Source organism: Anomaloglossus baeobatrachus, chromosome 4, assembly GCF_048569485.1.
Source record: "Anomaloglossus baeobatrachus isolate aAnoBae1 chromosome 4, aAnoBae1.hap1, whole genome shotgun sequence".
In the NCBI taxonomy this organism is placed as follows: Eukaryota; Metazoa; Chordata; class Amphibia; order Anura; family Aromobatidae; genus Anomaloglossus; species Anomaloglossus baeobatrachus.
The window spans coordinates 376,534,482-376,554,966 of NC_134356.1; the positions used below are offsets into that span (position 1 = coordinate 376,534,482).

Consider the following 20,485-nt stretch of genomic DNA (forward strand, 5'->3'; position numbering starts at 1 on the left):
ACAGTTCAAGTCAGGAAAAGTGAAACATTTTTTACTTTGCGCCAAGTTCATGATATGCGTGTGCCATTTTGAATTTCATGGTAGAAATATAACTAAAACCACAAAACAAAAAGGGAAAGTGACTTAAAAAACGCAAATGATGAATCAGGGCCTTTGTTCTGTTCACATGCCTTTTAACATACTTTGCAGAATAACAAGAACAGGAGACATATTTCCTCATCACACAGTAATAAGAGTCACATTTCCGAGGTTCACGTAGGATAAACATTTACTTAAATGATGCATCCACTTAGCGCAATTTCCAGACACAGTAGAAAACCTGAACGCTTAAATAGATTCAATAACATATGAGATAGCGGTACTCACATGGCACTGTTCGGAGGTAGAGGTTGTCTCGTATGATTTGCTGTAGTTCATGATCTACTGAACCTTTCTGAAACCGTAAATTGAGGTAGCGGCGAAGGTCTTTGTCAACAATGCCTCCTGTAAATTGAGTACATAAAGTAATCAAAACAATGATATAAAAAGAAACATGAAAGCCACAGCTATGAGCAGCTTTGCCTCTAAATAGTCAGAATGTTGGCATTTTGACTTGAGATTGAAATGAAATATATATAATTTTTTTATCTTAGACATATTGTACATAGCTGACATAAACATTTAGAAATTTGTCACACTTCTTTTATACATCCAGGTCTATTGTGAGTTACAATCCATTGTGAAAGGGATAAAAAAAAAGTAGGGATTGCTAATGGAAAGTGCTGGAAATTAAGAAAATAAATTTTGATTTTCTGATTATTAGCACAACCAAAACTCGACTGCTTGATAAAAACATTGCTTGCTGCTATGTATTCCCTCCTAGGAGACAAAGTAAGGATGAAAGAGGGAGCTTCAAAACAAATTCAATATTGGGAATAATCTGTAGTGTTTAGTAAAGAGCAAATATTAAGATTGAAATAAATACATAGTGACAGGCTAAAGCTAGAATACAGCCCTCCATGATTACTGGCAGGAAGAGGGGATCATTTCCTCTGTGATGAAAAAAGAAAAATAATATAAAGTGAAAGGAGGTATTGTCACACATGTGACTAGCGGGGTTTACCTAGTACCTGGTAAACCCCAGAAGATGTTACAACACACAGGGGAGACAGGGTTCACGATACAACGGAGGTCCCTGCCGCTAGGGAGATGGATGAGGAAGGGCATCTCCTGAACTCACCTCAAGCTGAATCCTGAGGTCGCTAGCGTCCCTATACAGGTTCTTTCAACCTGTCACCAGCAGGATACCTTATTCCCTCAGCTGGCCCTAAACTCATCCTGCCCAGTAAGTAGGCCGACAAGTTCACTAGACTTACCACTACAACACAGAAACACAAGGGAAGTGATGTCAAAGAGTCACAGCTGAGATTGACAGCTAAAGCCCGCAGTCAGGCAGGAAAGGGTGCTTAATCCTTACAGCACCACAATGAAGGAGATGTTATTAAATAATAGCAGTGGACCTGCCAGCAGCGAGGCGCTGTGACCTTCTCACACCAGATTCACCCAGGGTCTCCACCGAGCAAGATACAGTCATGACAGGTATCCTAGATAAAATTCTAAAATCTAAATGTTAGAAATGTTTCAATTCAGTGTTAAGAACTTAAGAGCAATGTACATAATTAATGTATAAATATGTTTTTGTGTCAAAAAACTCTTTCCAAATATCATGTTGTTTAATTTGTGTATTTGGTATACAAGAAAATACTTAGGCTGAGTTCACACATCCAGTAATCATCCGTTAGAATGCATCCAGCAGCAATCCGTTGGTAAAAACGTAGCGCAAATACAACTTTTTTGTCAATGTGGAAAAAAAATTTTTTTGTAGGATCTGTTTTTTTTAACATGGGAGTCCATGGAAGGATCTGTTATCTGATTGTAATTTATCTTCCATGTTCCAAACAACGGATCTTTTACAAATGAAAGAAAAAAGGAATGAATAAATAGGAATCAATTAACAGATTTGTTTTCCATAGACTCCTGTGTTAAAAAAAACGGATGATAGAAAAATAAATTTTATCAAAATGAGCAAAACGGATTGCTGGTGGATCTGTTCTAATGGATGATTACTGGACATGTGAACTTAGCCTAAAAGTATAAAACATTCAAACTACTGCTATTGATCATCGATGATTCTTTTTCTCACTTGTTTTTCAGAGATTTACCTATTAAAGAGAACATGTAAAGTGCTTTATGCTGACTGAACAGTCAGCAATATGAATCAATTATAGACTCCTTAATTACAAAGATAAATGTTCTACATGGCTTAAACAGAAGCCAAGAACTACCACTGGGATCCCAGCCAGCTTCTCTTTCCCCGACTCTGCTTGATTGACTGGTTTCTCGCCAAAGGGTATGACCGCTATACAGTTCATGGACAGTCCTCTACCCTTGATCATTAGCCCAACAATAGCAGTGAGTTGCACAAAATAAATTCAGGAAGAACACGGTTATGTCCTCTCCCCAGTCAGAAAGAACTGTGGAAAAAAGCGCACATAGGGTCTTATCCGATGATAAATGGAGATATAACAAACAGGACAGGTACTCACCTGCTGTGGTTGTGACAGGCACAACTCCTGGGAAAACCAAAACAATTGAATGTAAAGAAAGCGGTCAGCTGCAGCCCCGATAAAGCCGTGGAGAAAAAACAATTGAGATAAAGAATCGGGTTTGATGCTGCGCTAAAAACCACAATGTCCAAGGTTGTAAAAAAACTTTTTCTTTATTTCCAAAGGTCTACGCGTTTCAAAGGCATGTCCGCCTTCTTCATCAGGACAAGGAAAAATATAAGGAGGCTGTTCTTTTATTTTTCCTTGTCCTGATGAAGAAGGCGGACATGCCTTTGAAACGCGTAGACCTTTGGAAATAAAGAAAAAGTTTTTTTACAACCTTGGACATTGTGGTTTTTAGCGCAGCATCAAACCCGATTCTTTATCTCAATTGTTTTTTCTCTCCCCAGTCAGACTGGTGGAAGTCTATAATATCATTGTAGAGTCAATAGTTCCATGACAAGTGCCCAAACGCACAAACTAACCTACCTGGATTTGAATCTATTGCAAAACATCTCGCTAACTTCAAGTGTTATGATAAACATATTTTCAAGACAGGGAGAGATAATTTCAGAGCCAGATTACTTCAGTAAGATTGGGCTGACACTACGCCAGACTAATCTCTTTAATGGCAAAGCTCCTTGCTAGAAATGAGTGAATATATTTGAGTGGAATTGAATTGTATTTAAATATAACAAATATCCACATTCTTCAAAATGTGGATTTCTGTAATTCATTTCAGTGTGGATTCAACCATGTTACTGAATCATAAACTGCCTTCAAAAAGCTAAAAAATAAAAAACTTCTACTGCTTACCTTGCCGTTCACCTTGCTGACCTCTCGGCTCCTCACCGACACCTGTCTGGTCCTGTTCACATCTGCTTATAAGTATTGAAATCCTTACCTGTGATGAGGCCAGGGATGGTACTCCACATGCACATGCAAGATCACAATGCTTGTCATGGTGTCATGACCTTACATGAACTTGTGCAGAACCCTCCCTGGCCTCATCAGAGCCAATAGTGTGAGAAGGTCTGAGGAATCAGCTCTTGCGGAAGTGATAAAAAGATGCAAAAAGGACTGAATGGATGATGGTGAGAAGCGCAGGGATCAGGAAAGTGAGCGGTTAGGAGAGTTAGTATAGTATAAGCATTTTTTTTTTTTCATTTTTTTTACATCTTGCACTTATTATGCTCTGGGATTTGGAGAGACCCTCAAGCAAAATAAGGGACATTAAATTTGCACAGAATAATTCTCTGCAAATCAAATTTCACAGGAAAATCTGCAAAAATGTAGTTTGATCTTCCCATCTCAAGAGTTTCCATTTATACCTGAAAGATAAATCTAAACTAATATATGTGTATATACATATATATATTTTTCGCTTGGGCGATGTACAACTGCAGCCCATCTTTGCTGTTTTTATCAGAATAACATACAATGAGAAATGAATTCAGCGTTTATAAAATTCATGAAAATTTGAAAGTTTAAAAGATAAAAGCGTAAGAGAAAGGCCGGCTGGGAGGTGTGGTAATTGTGTAATGCAGCTTTTACAATAACTTCTAATACAGTAATATGAGGAGTTGATTTTTGAAGTATTGGATGTCATGATATTTGAACATAAGAAAAGTCCTCGATAAAAGGAAATTTTTACTGCAGCATTTAAGCACAGTAAATGAAAGTGGGTGGCACTGGCAGTACACAGGAACTATGGGACAAAAATGTACTTTATAAAGCTCTAATGGATTTATGTGACTTGGGTTGTAACCTATGATTTACAAGTCCTTACCTGTCACTATTTTCTATATGCTGAAAATATGTATTAGGCTAGGTTTACACTTATGTGTGAAAAGACAGAGAGAGGCTAAATAGGTGAATCAATGTGTCTCATTACAATGACTAGCTAAATTGGAGTTCAGTTAGGGTTCCATCTGAATCCCATTTTTCAGAAACCCCAATGCAGTGTCCAACATTTATATTTGTTATAAATAAAGGATTATTTATTCAGCTATTTTTGATCTCAGCTCACAGTATGATAACATGTGAAAGGTGAATTTATTAGCTCCTTTCATTTGATGTGGGTGCTGTGTAGCGGCCATTGTTGCTGTGGTATTGTGCCCACGGGGTAGTGTAGCCTGGAGTTGTGAAGGCTCAGTCTTGCAGACTATTTGCTGTGTTGCACCAGATCAGTCGCCCTGATGGTTTACTATTGTAGGGGTCAGCCCCAAACAAAGCCCTGAGTGACATATGTTTGAACATGTCCCGGTAGTTTCCAGCTTCTAAGATTTTAAAAGACAATGTTACCCCTGTTTTGAGCGAAATTGGATGAGCCCAACGGCCAATGGTTGGGCGGGAGCTCACCGGGGGAGAGTAGAGCATTGGAGGTAGACAAAGAAGATGGACCTCTGGCAGCTACACGGATAGAAAAGGACATCAGTGGGCAGTGAAAGTGTCCACTTATGTGACACAGGGACATAATATGGTGCCTGGCCAGCCAACGTGATGGTAGTTAGCAGGATTGTGTTTGAAGAACTGGACTCAGGCACCATATGTCTGGGCCACGCAGCAAAACTAAATCAGTTTTGTTCCTCCTTTCGACAAATGAGACAAATGAGAGAGAGAGCAGTGCATCAGTACAAATGAGCCCCTTCATCAGAAGTGGGATGGTATCTACCTCCATGAGTAACACAACAGAGTTACAGCCTAACAGCACATCATAGTTCATTTCAGCTCTACTAAATCTCTGCAGAACTGTGAGAGTGCCAATCTGAATCAAGGTAGAGAGCAGGTTTCTTCTAGAGCATTATAGAAATGTGGACCTGCCAGCAAGAGACAAACAGGAGTGTAGTGAATAGAGTAGCCTATACCGTTTGTTATAATTTCTGGTCTTCATTGTATTTTAACCATTTAAACATAATTGTGTATATCTATTATATGATATTGCGTTCTGCATACACCATCCCTGTATACTTATATCAGCATTGCTACTGAGCACCTACGATTTTGTCTACCTTGTTTGCTATATTTCTGGTACTAATATCACTTTGCTCAATAAAACCAGTTTTGCTCTAGTGTCCTCATGAACTGCACCGAATTTGAGTAATGCATAGCGGTTCCTTCAGGAAATCGAGGAGTGGGGTAACACTTTGAAACACGTAGAATTAAATCACCTTGCATTATAACTTTCCTGGATTTATGTAATATTTTCAGCAGCGCAGTAATAATTCAACATTTATAGTGTTCCTGAGTGACTTTGGATTTTTCAGCACATGGACTCTGCAGCAGCTGGTTACAGGCTCAAAATCTGGTTGTGTGATACACAACTAAAGGTGAGCACATTCCCTTATTACTTTTATTTTGTATACTGGGTAAGACCCTATTGCGCTTTTCTTCCCTTCAGCTTTCTATACACTATTGTTGAAGCATTAGGTGATGCACAGCACTGAACCTTTAAGGTTAGTAACCCACTGAGGTTGACCGTGACGTGGCATTGAGCTTCATACACTCTGATCAGAATGTTAAAGTAAAAACATCATGTTCAGTTTTGTACATTTTCCTTGACTGCAATAGATCAATGTATAAGTTCTGGATGTGCGGTCCAAGTCTTTTTCTACAGCTATGATATGAAAGATTATTTCTGCTGTGTCCAAAACAGTATGATATTTTATGGCTTTAGTCTTATTCTACTCAGTTTCCTAACAGGCTTTGAATCAGATTCACTAATTCCAACATCAACATAGTTGTCTTCATAAGAAACTCTCCTATTGAACATGACCACAATCTAAATATAGTGCCAATTTCGAGTACTGTACAGTGCATCTTAGTATGTAGATTGGAGCCAAATAGTAAATGCACCCATAGAGAAATTCTAAGTGTTTAATTTTCAAAATTGGGGCTCCACAAATGGAGACTGCAAACTATTCCAACATGTTCCCAAAAAATCAAGTAGCAGTTCTTCCCTTCTGAGCCCTGCAATATGGCCAAACAATAGTTTACAACCACATATGGGGTACTGACTAGTTTCGGAAAAAATGTGTAACAAATTTTAGGGTCTAATTTCACGAAGTGTAGTAGGTAAAAATTGACCCTAAAATCAGTTACAATTTTTTTAAATGTTACAATTTGTTACTTCAGGGGAAAAACAACATTTAGTGGTAAAGATTACAATATTTACTTTTGTGGCTCAATGTTATAAAATTCTATGAAACATCTGTGGCTTCATCTGCACTCCAATATTGCGCTCCTTCCCTTCTAATCTTCAAACTGTGCCTGAACAATCGTTTCTAACCATATATGGGGATTTACATACTCAGGAAAAATTAAATCTGTCCTTCAAAACTCAAATGGCACTCTTCCCTTTCTCTGCCATGTTCCCAAACAGTAGTTTACGACCACATATGGGGTATAGTTGTGTTCCAAAGAAATTGTACAACAAATTATAGGGCTTATTTCCTCCTCATGCATCTTGTAAAAATATAAAAATGTGGTGCTAAAGCAAAATTTTTGTGGATAAAGATATTTTTTATTTGTGTTATAAAATTCAGTGACTCACCTCTGGGTTCAGGACTCCCTACACCCATAAATGAAATTCCTGAGGGGTGTAATTTCCAAAATGGGGTTATTTGTTGGGGTGTGTCGGTGGGGGATTTCTGCTGTTTTGGAACCTTAAAGGCTTTTCAATATGGCAAGACATCAGTAATATACTCAAGCCAAAATTGAGCACCAAAAGTTCCCTTCCAAGCCCTGCTGCATAACCATGTAGTTTCTGACTGGTTAATGAGTATCAGTAACCTAATGAGAAATTTCACAACAAATTGAACAGTTGATTTTTTCTTGTTGCCCCTGTGAAAATTACCAAATTGGGGCTAAAACAACATTTAGTATTTTTTAATTTTCCCCACCCAGTGTTAAAAATTCTGTGAAAAACCTGTTCATTCAAGATTGTTTCTTTTTTTGTTGTTTTGGCACCATAGGGGCTCTTCAAATATGAGATTGCGTTAACAGCCAAAATTGTGAACTAAAAGTTGAATAGCGCTTTTTCCTTCTCAAGTCCTGCCATGTGCCCACACAGTAATTTCCAATCACATATGGGATACTGGCATACTTTTGTGAAATTCCACAATGAACTGTTGGGGTCTATTTTCTACTGTTCTAATGAAAATGAGAAACTTGGGGCTAAAACAACATTTATATATGGAAAAACAAACATTTTCATTTTTCTCTTCCCAAAAGTATAAACTTTTGTAAAAATCCCATGGGTTCAAAATGGTCACTACACCCCTAGATGAATTCCTCGAAGGTTTTCGTCGCTAAAATAGAATTAATTTCAAGGGATTTTGCTTTTTGGGGCTCTTCGAATGTGTCATGCCCTCTGCAATCTATTGCTCCAAAATTGTGCCTCAAATGTTATATAGTGCACTTTCCATTCTGAGCCCTACCAAGTGCACAAATAGTAGCTTCTGAACACATATGAGATATCAACTCGGGAGAAATTTCTTCACAAACTAGGGGGGCCATTTTCAGCTGTTATCCTTGTGGAAATGAAACATTTGAGACTAAAATAACATTACTGTGGCAAAATGTAAGTTTTTAGTTCTACCTTTCCAATTTGTGTTAATTCTTGTGAAGCATCTGAAAGGGTAAAAAACTTCCTAAAGGTGGTTTTGAATACTGGGTCGTATTCAAGTATTTAAATTGGGATTTATAATCCCCTAAAAGTAACTTAACCCCTTCAGCCCCGGGGCACTTTCCGTTTTTGCGTTTTTGTTTTTTGCTCCCCTTCTTCCGAGAGCCGTAACTTTTTTATTTTTCCGTCAATCTTGCCATTTAAGGGCTTGTTTTTTGCGGGACAAGTTGTACTATTAAATGAAACCATAAGTTTTACCATATGGTGTACTGGAAAGCAGCAAAAAAATTCCAAGTGTGGAAAAATTGCAAAAAAAGTGTGATGGCACAATAGTTTTTGGGATCTTTTATTCACGGTGTTCACTATATGGTAAAACTGATATGTGGGTATGATGTCTGAGGTCGGTGCGAGTTTGTAGACACCAAATATGTATAGGTTTACTTGTATCTAAGGGGTTAAAAAAAATTCACAAGCTTGTCCAATAAAAGTGGCGTACGTTTTGCGCCATTTTCCGAAACCCGTAGAGTTCTCATTTTTTGGGATCTATGGCTCAGTGATGGCTTATTTTTTGCGTCTCGAGCTGATGTTTCCAATGGTTGCCTTCTTGCGCAGATGCTACGTTTTGATCGCCTGTTATTGCATTTTGCGTAAAACTTGCGGCGACCAAAAAACGTAATTTTGGCGTTTGGAATTTTTTTGCCACTACGCCGTTTACCAATCAGATTAATTGATTTTATATTTTGATAGATCGGGCATTTTTGAATGTGGCGATACCAAATATGTGTATATTTATTTTTTTTTAACCCTTTAATTTTCAATGGGGGGAAAGGGGGGTGATTTGAACTTTTAGGTTTTTTGTTTTTTTTTTAATTTTTTAAAACTTTTTTTTTACTTTTTTATTCTATTTTACTAGTCCCCCTAGGGGGCTATAGCGATCAGCAATCCGATCGCTGATCGCTATCTGCTGATCACAGCTATACCGCTGTAAACAGCAGAAATAGTCACTTTCTTTTTTCCTCTGCTCCGTGCCGAGGAAAAAGGAAAGTGAAACTTCTTAGCAGCAGGCGTCATCACATGACCCTGTGCTACGATGGCAACCACCGAACGTCACGTGATCACTCACGTGACGTCCGGAGGGGGCGGCGGTAAGTAGAAAACATGGCCGCGCGAATATAGATCTCGCTGCCAGACTTTGGCAGCGAGATCTAAGGGGTTAATGTTCCGGGTGGAATGCGATTCCACTCGGAACATGTAGGCACACATGACAGCTATTGAAAACAGCTGATATGTGTGCCGATCCACGCCACCTGCCCGCGGCAGGGGGCAGGGCTTACCGGGACACGATCCATGACGGAAAGATCCGTCCATGGTCGTGAAGGGGTTAAACATTTAAATGGCTTCTATATAGTAGGGTTTTGTAAATTTTGTTGAAAAAATGTCTGAGTCTTGTGGAAAGTGACTGAAATATCTGACATGTTAGTGTAAGGAGGCCTATAAGCCATGCAATGCTCCTGCAAAAAATAAAAATATGAAAATTGCCTCTTTAGAGAGGTAGAAGACATGAAGTCTAATGCCACCTATTGGAATTAGGAATCCTAAAAGTCAATATCAATCCGTTAGGGAGCCTTACCACATGGTGCATTTTATCATTGTAACTTAGGTAAAATGGTACCATGTTCTGACAGAGCTGATCTAAGCATACTATGACTCAACATCAATACTATGCTAGACAGAAACCTGGTGATCACCCGTTTGCCTGATCCAATAAGTTTATTTCCATTGATGATACTTGTACTCACTAAATAGAGCTCACTGTGGAAAATGGAGATGGCAAAAGAGAAGTCAGGAGTGGTTAATACACCGTTTCTATCTTTTCCTCTGCTTCTGACAGCTGGGAAATCAAACCACTCCTTCTAAATTGCAAGAGCCTTTATCCAACACCATAAACTTACAATCCTATATGCTGTATAGAAATCAAATTAACTCAAATTACTCCTCATGTGGGAATTTTCAAGTTTTACATTTTTAATCTTTTAATTGAAAATATTGGCAGCAATAAACAGCTCATTTATTGATGACATGAAAAGTTATACTGAGACAATTCTTTAACCTTTGTTACAATAGGGAAACTTCTAAATAATAGCTCTTAAAGACTGTTGTAAGAAAATGCGGTATGTCCTACAGGCACTGAATAATTAAACGAACATTCATTTTTGTTAAGTATCTATAGTACAGTGTTCTGCTAGACGTTTATCCAATATTCTCAGCATTTAGCTGTGGTCTCACATTTGAAAAATCCATTCACTCTCACTTATTGCTGTGCTTTTATTAGTGGAAACTTCTAATCATTCACTAGGCTTTGCTTTACAGCCCTAATGGACAAGAAAACAAATGATGGAATGCCAAAAGCTGATCACACTTGGATTGTGACACTCAAAGAAGCGCATTTTCAATAACATGTATGTGAGACACTTTCAAGATGATTGGAAAATCTACATTAAAGCTCTTTCTGTATTTTAATGTGAAAGCTTCTGTTCTTAGTGATCAGGAATATAAAGTAAGAAATCCTTATATGTTAAGAGTTTCTCAGCAGATATCACCATAACAACACTTACCGCCCCGATGAGAATTAGAAGAGTTCTCTATGATCAAAGAAAAAGACTGGCTTCTTCTAAAAACAGGACTTCACCTGTCAATATGTTTTTTTGTATTTCTATCATAGTAAAAATGTATATCATTGCTAATATTTATAGTATGTACTACACAAATGGTACCTAAAGAAGTACAGCAAAATTATCGAACAATAAGACTTCATATAGTTACAATAGTGTAAAAATAAAACAAATTGTAACTGGTAGAAGCTGTCCAATATGAAAAAAGGCCTGATACCAAAATTAGCCGTGTCCTTAATATTTAATATTTTTATTATTGTATTATTTTTATATCAATTGTATACTTTATCTTTAAATTAGTTGTCCGCTAACTTGCACAATCAATTCTCAATTGCTACAGGTGCATCTCAATAAATTAGAATATCATCATAAAGTTAATTTATTTCAATACAAAAAGGGAAACACATATTATATAGAGTAATTACAGAGGGATCTATTTCAAGTGTTTATTTCTGTTAATGTTGATGATTATGGCTTGCAGCTCATGAAAAGCCAAAAGTCATTATCTCAGAAAATTAGAATGTATTTACATAACCTATATGAGAGGAGTCACGCAATTTCTATTAAACCCTTCATGACTGGGCTTATTTCCGCTTTTGCATTTTCGTTTTTTAGTCCATGTTTTCCCAGGGCCATAATTTTTTTTTCTGACCATATAGAGAAATAAAAACTTATTTTTATAGGACCAGTTGTACTTTTGAATGACAACATTCATTTTATCACATAATATACTGAAGAATGGGGAAAAAAACAAATGGGGAGAAATTTTGACACCCCCCACACACACACACAATTCTGACATGTTTTTTGCGAATTATGCTTTGAGTCTACATTTTGAGGTAAAAATTACCTTGATATATGATTCTTCTCATCAGTATGATTATGGTGATACCAAGCGTGTCCAGTTTTTATATTATTTTATTGGTGAAAACAATATAAGAAGATTGCAAAACGAATTTGGGGGTTGTGTCGCCATTTTTCAAACTGTTATGTTTTCATTTTTTGGTCAATGGATCTATGTGATGGGTTATTTTTTGCTGGATGAGAAAACATATTTATTGATACCATATCGGGATAGATTTGACAGCTTCTTACAGTATTTTTGTGGTATTAAAAAATACCCAAAAAACATGTAATTTTGGTGTTCTTGAATTTTTTTTTGTTTACAGTCTTTACTGATCAGGATAATAACTTTCCTGAATGTAGCGATACTATATATGTTTTTTTTTTATCTTTCTTTTTTATGGGGCAAAAGCTCCATACACTGACTTTCGACTTCCAAGGTACATGTACAGCGGATGTCGTGAAGGGGTTAAAATAAAGATAAATGTAGGGCTGATGTCCCTACACTACCCTGCCTCTCCCCAGCAAGGGCGCCTACTCACCATTGCTGCTGGACTGCGTCCTCCCTCACACTGCCACAGTCATCCATGTGCTCCTCCTCCTCCCAGGGCCTGTGTACAGCGCATAGATCCCCCAGGAATGCGATTAGGGCATGCACCTGCCCTGCTTTTCAAAGACTAGTGTGTCATTTCCCGAAAGTGCCTCTCAGCCTGTGGCTGAGAGGCACTAGGTACTTGCCTTCCACTAGGGGATGTGACTGATTAACGACTTTAGTCAGTTTTCCCCTTGGGTAGCTAGTTGTCAGCTCCTGTACTCCTGCCCCCGTTACCTATACCAGTGCCCACCTTCCTATACCTTCTAACACTGTTGTGCCCATCATCCTGTCTGCCTCAGCCATCCTATCCTAGCTGCACCCGACTGCATTAGAGACTGTACCCGCCTGCACCTGCATCTGTTCCTGCATCCCTTGCCCTGGGGGTCAGCTGCCACAGTCCCAGACACTGCCCTTGGAGTGGTACCTGATGTCCACCTCAGTGATTGCTTAGTCAAGCCCCTCCCATGTCAGGGTAAGCTCGGGTGCCCCCTGTGGTCCAGGGGGTCTACTACTACTATTGCTCACCTCAACACCGCCAAGTATTACAATAAATTCCCTTAATATGTATCTTCAAATAGTTTTACTTTATGCAAAAAATTATGGCGCTCTTAAGTCTATCATAAGTCACTGAAATCCACAACTATATCTTAACAAGATAGGTAAAGTTTCCATTGAAGTAACAGTATCTAGAAATCAGATGATATTTGGTTATATAATACAATAGGTGAAATAAGTATTGAATATGCCATCAATTTGCTAAGTAAATATATTTATACAAGTCCTATTCACATGAATATCTCACCAGATGTCAGTAACAACCCATCCAATTCTCACAGGCAAAGAAATCAAAGCATAGATGTCCATAAATTAAGTTATGTGTAATGATGAGAAATAATACAGGGAAATAGTATTGAACACATGAAGAAAGACCAGTGCAAAAAGCCATGAAAAGTCATGACACAAGCTGAAATCTATGAGTAGTTAGAAAGCTATCCCGACACAGTGAAAAATAATATCAGCTGGTACAAATGATAGCCTATAAAAAGGTGTCTCATTACCAAGGTGCCATACAATAAACTTCTCATAATGGGTAAAACCAGTGAGCTGTCTCAAAACCTTTGAAACCTTATTGTTACAAAACATACTGGCATTGGTTACAGAATTTCTAAACTACATAAGGTTCCACTGTTGGGGTTATAATCAGGAAGTGGAAAGAACATAATTTCATCATAAACCAACTATGACCAGGTGCTCCCTGTAAAATTTGAGACAGAGAAGTGAAAAGAATTATCAGAAGAGTTGTCTAAGAGTCAAAGATAACCTGTGCAGAGCTATTGAAAGACAAGGAATCATCAGGTAGAATTGTTTCAAAGAAAACAATAAGTAATGCACTCAACATCCACGGTATGTATTTGCGCTTCCTTTGCAATACTCCATTGCTGAATATCATGAACCGGGTCAGGGGGTCACTCCCGATCCCTCTGCTTGGTTATGGACCTGTCAATCTGTGACAAAACTGCACCTCCCAGCCCTACCTTGATTTTTCTAATACATTGGAGCTACGCGAGATGACCTCATCACTTCTACCAACACACATCTTTCCATGACCCCAAGGGGTAGGTAAGGTCCTCTTGGCACAATGCAGCACTGACACCTCCTGTCCCCGCAGGCAAAGGCAGCCACGGGGGAACAGAGCAGGTTGTGAAACCTCTGGCACGGCACCCAGCTTTCCCACAATGCCGATAGGCCAACAGGAACTTTCCACCAGCTCCAGTAGAACAGAAATCTGCCTTAAGGGCAAACTACATAATACACTATATACAAGATGTGATTTACAGAATACGTATGTCAGAAGTACAGTTACAAATAAGATATAGTTACAAACAGATACACAGATGGATCAGTTAACTTATTCCTTATGGATCTGCTTGCACAGGGGAGATGCTGTGGAGCCACGAGTTCCTGGGTCTACTCCCATTTGTATCGCAAGTGACCTCTCAGAGAAGAACACCCACAAGATGTCCACACTGATGTTATGAATCTATGGATATTCCATGAGCAGATCTTGGGGGATTCTTTGCTGTAGGGCTCAGGGGTGGGTGAATGAACAGGGACAGCTGACTGACCTTTGACTGTCCTAATCCCCATATTTCCCAGAATATTCCTCATCATAATCCTCATACTGAACAACAAAAAGCATGTTCAAACACATTTAACGTTTGCTCAACAACATTTAAACAAGCCTTTAAAATATTGGGAGAATATAGTCTGGTCAGATGTGATCCAAATTAAACTGTTTGAATGCTATAATACACACCATCCTTGAAGGCCAAAAGGCACTGCCTATCACGCCCAAAACACCACACCAACACTGAATTTTGGAGGTGGGAATATTAAGTTGTGGGGCTGTTTTTCAGCATATGGCACTGGCAAACTTCATATAATTAAAGAAAGGATGACTGGATAAACGTACTGAGACATTCTTGATAAATATCTGCTGTCATCTACCAGGATGATCAAGAAAAAATGAGGGTGGACATTTTAACAATGGTTCCAAACAGACAGCTAAGGAAACTCTCAATTGCTTTCAGAAAAGGAAAATGAAGATGCTAGAATGACCCAGCCAATCACCTGACCTGAATTCAATAGAAAATTTATGGAAGGAACATAAGCTCATGGAACTTTCAGGATTTGAAGAGTGTATGTGTAGAAGAGATAGCCAAAATCACACCTGAGCAGTGCAAGTGACTAGTTTTTCCATAAAGGAGGCATCTTGAAGCTATCATCACAAACAAAGGCTTTTGGACGAAGTATTGAATACATTTAATTAAGTGATTTCAATACTTGTTCCCTGCAATTTCTCATTATTTCACATAACCCTTTATGGACACCTATGGTTTGCGTTTTTGCCTATATGAATTGGATGTGTTGTTACTGACATCTGGTGAAAAATTCATCTCAATAGCACCTTTAGAAATATATTCACTTAGAAAATTGGGATGTGTTCAATACTTACTTCACCGTCTGTGTGCTGTCATTATTGCTACTTTTTGAATCATAAAATAAGACACAGCGTAATGTTAGCTAATTTATGTTGAGTGTAATAAAGTATTGGCTGCTGTTACGATTCACTGTGATCTGAGCTTGTTTAGATGCATTTCCGAGCATTAACCATAATGAATATTTATCCACAAGTGGCTGAGGTTCATATTTATCACCAGTAATGAATCCTTTTCAGTACATTTAGCATTTAAGAGAATCGATTGCTGTTGGAAAAACAGAATTAATGACATGATTTTTGGGCTGTGAACCTTTCCAATTCTCTGTTTACTAATACAATTCTGTATCATTCCAGTCTTGTGCTATGGACAATTGTGGCTATATTTATCAATAGTCTAATTTTACAGGAACCGAAAGTTGACTCATGCAGAGAACCTATACAATGGCACGTAGTGTCCTTTGAAACGCGCCAATGTCTTTGAAGCCTCTCCAATGGTTACTGCGTTCATATTCTACATTTGCTGCACAATGTAGAGCATGCACAGTGATGCAAATTTATAGTGTCAGCTTAGGAAAATGCCAACTTCTGAACAACAGATGTGGTCTGCCTACTAGCATAAGCCAGAATTATTGCATTATGGAAACAGCATGTGACGTGCATACTTTAAGTAGTGCATATAGATTCACAAGTAAAAAAAAATGTCTCAGTTTATGGCTTCCAGTAAGAAGTTCCCTTGTTTCTATTTGATCTACAAAATACATATTTGTGTCATTACTTTCTGATTTCAATTTTTGGGTCAGACTACGCTAATTCTACTAATTTATTACATTTTAAAGGAGTAGTTCTTTAAAAAATGAATTCATATAAAATTAAAGCCTTTGCTGATATAATATAAGCCAAGAATGAATCCCATTTCAGAATGTGATGGCATAATGCAAGGATGTGCCATCATTTTTTAATTTGTGGGGATCCAACCTTTGGGACCTCTACTGATGCTGAGAATGAGGTAGCTACAGCCTTAATCCTATCTCGTAGTGGTGAAAGACTACATATGCGGTGATACTAACAGACTGTTCCAGCTGTCCCTTTCAGAAATGTGAAACTACAGCATCTTTTCTAGATGTTAAAAAGCTTTTTACTAGAGATGAAAGAAAAGATTCAAGAGGAATTGAATTTGCGAAAATGCAGATTTTTTTGTAATTCACCTATGTGCAGAGATTTAGTAAAATGGTAGGCACCATCTGCCAAAATGCAGATATTTTGTAATTCACTTCTGCGCAGAGATTCGGCAAAATGGTAGCCATTGTCTGACATTTTTCTGAACCATAAATGGCCATCAAAAGGTTAAAAAATAAAATCTTTATTTTCACCTTATGGCTCACCTCTCTGTCCCTTCACTACTCCCCACAACCCATCCGGTCCTCATCTCATCTACTGATCTTCTGCTGCTCACGCTGGAGTCCACAGTCCTCCCAAGTTGAGGCAGGATTTCTGGCTGCCTTGACGTTATGACCTTCCATGCACTTGTGCTTGGGATTCCACAATAAGAAGAAGGTGATCAGAAGATTTGGTCAGGGCGGGATGGGTGACAGTTAGTAGCAGAGGGTCTGGAGAGGTGAGAGGTGAGGTCGGTATAAGGATTAAGCCACACATCAATGCCCTTGTCACCTCATGCAGACTTCAACTCAAAAATATTTCCCGGATCCGCGCTCTCCTTAACCAAGAATCAGCAAAAACATTAGTGCATGATCTCATCATCTCCCGCCTCGACTACTGCAACCTCTTGCTCTCTGGCCTCCCTTCCAACACTCTTGCACCCCTCCAATTTATCCTAAACTCTGCGGCCTGCTTAATCCACCACTCACCTCGCTATTCCCCAGTCTTGCCACTCTGCCAATCCCTTCACTGGCTTCCCATCGCCCAACGACTCCAGTTGAAAACATTAACCATGAAATACAAAGCCATCCACAACCTGTCTCCTCCTTACATCTGTGACCTAGTTTCCCGGTACCTACCTGCATGCAACCTCAGATCCTCACAAGATCTCCTTCTCTACTCCTCTCTTATCTCCTCTTCCCACAATCGCGTACAAGTTTTCTCCTGTGTCTCCCCCATACTCTGGAATGCTCTACCTTAGCATATCAGACTCTCCCCTACCGTGGAAAGCTCCAAGAGGAACCTGAAGACCCATCTCTTTCAACAAGCCTACAACCTACAATAACCCTCAGTCAAGTACACCACTGCGCAACCAGCTCTGTCCTCACCTATTATACCCTCACCCATTCCCTGCAGACTGTAAGCCATCGCGGGCAGGGTCCTCTCTCCTCCTATACCAGTCTGTTTTATATTGTTAATGATTGTTGTATGTATATCCCCTTTCACTTGTGAAGCGCCATGGAATAAATGGCGCTATAATAAAAAACAATAATAATAATTATGCTTTGGAGTCTGAAAAGAACCAAGAGTACAATAAGAGACGTTAAATTCACTAATAATTACTTTTCCGCCAAACAAATTTTCCAGGAACAAGAAAACGCAAACAGATTAATTTAAAGTTTGTCTGATGCGCTCATGTTTATTAATTTAATCTCAAAAAGTAATGGGCCTATCATTTTTTTAGGTCATATCACCAAGGTTATACGGTTGTTAACTATAGGGATTTTGTTCTACTATATGGACGACACAATGAGTAGTTTGTGATCCAATCATTCCTGCTCTCAATCTGCCCACTTGAGTCAAATATTTACTGACATCTGAATTGCAAAGACATTGAATCACTTTTGATGATTTGAGGAAGATGTGCATGTAGACATAGTTATAATATAAGTGGTATTTATGTACTTTGCACACCGTGAACTGTTTAGGAGGTTTTCGGCATCTCATACTCTCATATACATTCCAGGTTCATAATATTAAGCTGCACATACAATTTTTTTTGCTCTCATTGTACGCAAAATTGCATAATGGAATCTATAAGCTTAAACTGTTAAGTGGCATGTCACAGTTTCAGAAAATATATGGTGTGTAATATTTAATATTCTTTATGTAGCTTTCACTTGTTAATGTTAAAACTGTTAAAAAAAAAACAAAACCCCAAAACATTTTCTGGAACTCCTGGCAACAGGTTGAGGATATTCTTGATGCATATAGAGTAAATCTCTAAACGCTGTAAACTTATTTATATAATGTGTATTTGGCAAAGAAAAGATTATTCATTGTTTGTAAAATGCATCACAGACACAGTGCTCTTTCTGCAGCTTTTTTCAATATTTTCATTTTCATTTTGTATTTCTAATTAACTTCATTGATTTTGATGAATGCGCATTTGTGCAGTCAGGGTGTATTTTCTAAATTGTTGAGTAAAGGGTCATGTTAACAAAACAAGATGCAAACTAATTTATTTGATTACTCGCTTCTAAATTATTTATTCTGCTCTTAATTGGAATGGAAGATGGAAGACAATTCCAAAACAATTTCCATTTTTTAGCTAAGCTGCAATAAATGCCAATTATAGTTGCTACCAGTTTTCGTCTTTCTCCAGACCCCAGTGTCACATTTCAAAACATGTTGCAGGTTGAATAGCAATTTTTAGATCTTAAGCATTATTTCTATGAAAATCGTGATAATATCCGATAGCTAAAGGTTTCACTTCAACGCCAAATACTTCCTTACCTCTTTACTAAATAGCACTAGTTAAAATCTTATGGAGATTTTAGATAGTGCTATGTGGTAAAGAGAAAATGTCACGGTCTTCTATCCGATACAGAGTTTAGTGATATGTTCTGGGTCAGAGTCTGACGTGTTGTGAATGTCAGTTATGCTTTGGCTGCTGGGAGGCTCCCTCTTGTGGCCAGGAAAGGTTTGGACATAGACCAGGTGTGTTGAGCAATGGGCGTTTCCATTGCTAACTCTCTGCTTATTTAAATCCTGGTCTGATAGCAGGCTATGCCGGATGTCAGTTGTTCTTTGTTCCCCAGCCTGCATCACTCTGCTCCACACCACATCTCCCCCAGATAAGTGCTTTGCTCTTTATTTGTTGTTTTGTTCTTTTAAGCTGGGTTTACACACTGCAACATCGCAAACGACATCGCTGTAATGTCACCGGTTTTGTGACGTTACAGCGACCTCCCCAGCGACATTGCAGTGTGTGAAACCTATCAGCGACCTGGCCCCTGCTGTGAAGTTGTGATCGCTACAAATCGTTCAGGACCATTCCTAGGTCCTTTGTTTCCCGCTGTGCAGCATGCATCGCTAGTAAGTTTCAGTGTGTAAAGGGGACTGTCACCTGCATGCAGCAGAGCTGGATGCGACGTTGGAGGACCATGGATTACGCCGGACAAGGAGGGCTTTGTTGTGGGTAATAAATTGGTAATGAGGGAATTTGTTAGTGTTTTTTATTTCTAATAAAGGATTTTTCGGGTGTGTGTTTTTTAACTGTAATTTACAGATTACTCATGGAAGGTATCTCGGGGAGACGCCTGACATGATTAATCTCGGATTTAGTGGCAGCTATGGGCTGCCATTAAATCCTTATTACCCCGATTTGCCCCAGAACTGTCGCATCTAATGTATGCGGCAATTCTGGGTGGCTGCTGACTGATATTGTTAGGCTGGGGGGCTCCCCATAACGTGGGATGTATTCCATCTGTATAGATTTTGGCGTTTGGTGACTGTTCACATTGGGTCATCAGGCTTTGTCCACAGGCTATATATATACTTCATGCAGCATTTGCTTGCAGTCATGGGTACGGGACTGCAATAGACCAGGTGAGTGCTGCTGAGAGCAGTTCTGTTATTCATGTGTGAGGCCGCATGGCACATTTTATAAAAATATTTTAGTGTAGGACTGCTTCAAATGAGATTTGCCGTGACGTGGCGAAGCAGCTCAAGAAATTGCAATTTTTTGCCAAAAATCTCAAAAAAATTTTTTTATAATGCAGTTTGGAATATTTGATGCCTTAGTGCACATTGGTGCTGGCTCTTTGTTGTTTCTTTGTTGAATTGGTCGGTGGTTGACCTCCACCTTGCTACGCACCCCAATTTGGGATGTATTCCATCTGTATAGATTTTGGCGTTTGGTGACTGTTCACATTGGGTCATCAGGCTTTGTCCACAGGCTATATATATACTTCATGCAGCATTTGCTTGGACCTGTCCCGCCCA

The 20,485-nt window shown here is 38.7% G+C and overlaps 1 protein-coding gene across 8 annotated transcripts in view; it reads right to left on the minus strand.

Moving 5' to 3' along the window:
- The window catches only part of MAGI2 (membrane associated guanylate kinase, WW and PDZ domain containing 2), a 1,367,587-nt gene that overhangs the window by 1,035,580 nt on the left and 311,522 nt on the right, over positions 1 to 20,485 (minus strand). For all 8 annotated transcript variants that reach the window (XM_075345212.1, XM_075345209.1, XM_075345205.1 and 5 more), the window contains exon 2: positions 367 to 483. In XM_075345212.1, the coding sequence (XP_075201327.1) occupies positions 367 to 483 (117 nt within the window). The remainder of the gene's footprint in view (positions 1 to 366; positions 484 to 20,485) is intronic.